The sequence below is a fragment of the Buceros rhinoceros genome, unplaced genomic scaffold (assembly GCF_000710305.1).
Source record: "Buceros rhinoceros silvestris isolate BGI_N320 unplaced genomic scaffold, ASM71030v1 scaffold43096, whole genome shotgun sequence".
NCBI classification, from domain to species: Eukaryota; Metazoa; Chordata; class Aves; order Bucerotiformes; family Bucerotidae; genus Buceros; species Buceros rhinoceros.
In genome coordinates this window covers 7,022-7,782 of record NW_010417709.1, presented here as the reverse complement: position 1 = coordinate 7,782, position 761 = coordinate 7,022, and the positions used below count along the sequence as shown (strand labels likewise).

The following is a 761-nucleotide window of genomic DNA, read 5'->3' as shown; positions in this document are numbered from 1 at the left end:
TGGGCTGGGTGCGGGCACGGGGGGACGTGCAGAGCGCGGAGCTGCTCCTTTTGCAGCGGTGAGGGCAGCAAAGCCACCCCGGCGGAGGAGGCACCTGGATCAGGTTCTTCCTCCCACGGAGGAGGACGAGGTGAGCGAAAGGGCAGCAGTGGTGTCTCCTTGCTGAGCTCCAAGGGCGAGATGGCGGGCTGGGTGCTGGCAGTAGCGGCGGGGCTCATCTCTCCCTTACGTCCTCCCAGGGAGGAGCTGCGGGGCTCAGAGGGCCCCAGAGGGTCTGCTGGGGGGTGACAGCTCTGCCGAGGATGGTGCTTGCACGGGAAGAAAGGGGATGTGTAGGTGGGTGCCTGCCTGTGCCCATGCTCTCGGCTCTCCCCTCCAGGCCATGCGGGTCCCTGCCCTGCTCCTGCTCGCCCTCCTGGCCCTGCTGCCCGCGTCCAGCACTGCTGACCCGGGCCATCCCTGCCTCTCGGAGATGAACAAGGTCAAGGACCTCCTGGAGCTGAACTGCACGGAGCAGGGTCTCAGCACGGTGCCCCCAGGCCTGCCCAAGGACATGGGCATCCTGCTGCTCAGCGCCAACCGCCTGACCACCGTCTCCATGGACACCTTCCAGCCCTTCAGCCAGCTGCAGGACCTCGACCTGTCTTACAACGGGCTGGAGGCTCTGCACACCGGGGCCCGGCTGCCATCCCTGAGGGAGCTGATCCTCTCCCACAACGCGCTGGAGGCCCTGCCCAGCCTGCAGGGCCTGCCCGCGCTCA

At 67.8% G+C, this 761-nt stretch overlaps 1 protein-coding gene across 1 annotated transcript in view; it reads left to right on the top strand.

Annotated features, from left to right (window-relative positions):
• Positions 1-382: 382 nt before the first annotated feature.
• GP1BA (glycoprotein Ib (platelet), alpha polypeptide) overlaps positions 383-761 on the top strand; it is a 2,274-nt gene continuing 1,895 nt past the window's right edge. Inside the window, exon 1 of the mRNA XM_010138258.1 lies at positions 383-759. Coding sequence (XP_010136560.1) covers positions 383-759 — 377 coding nt within the window. The remainder of the gene's footprint in view (positions 760-761) is intronic.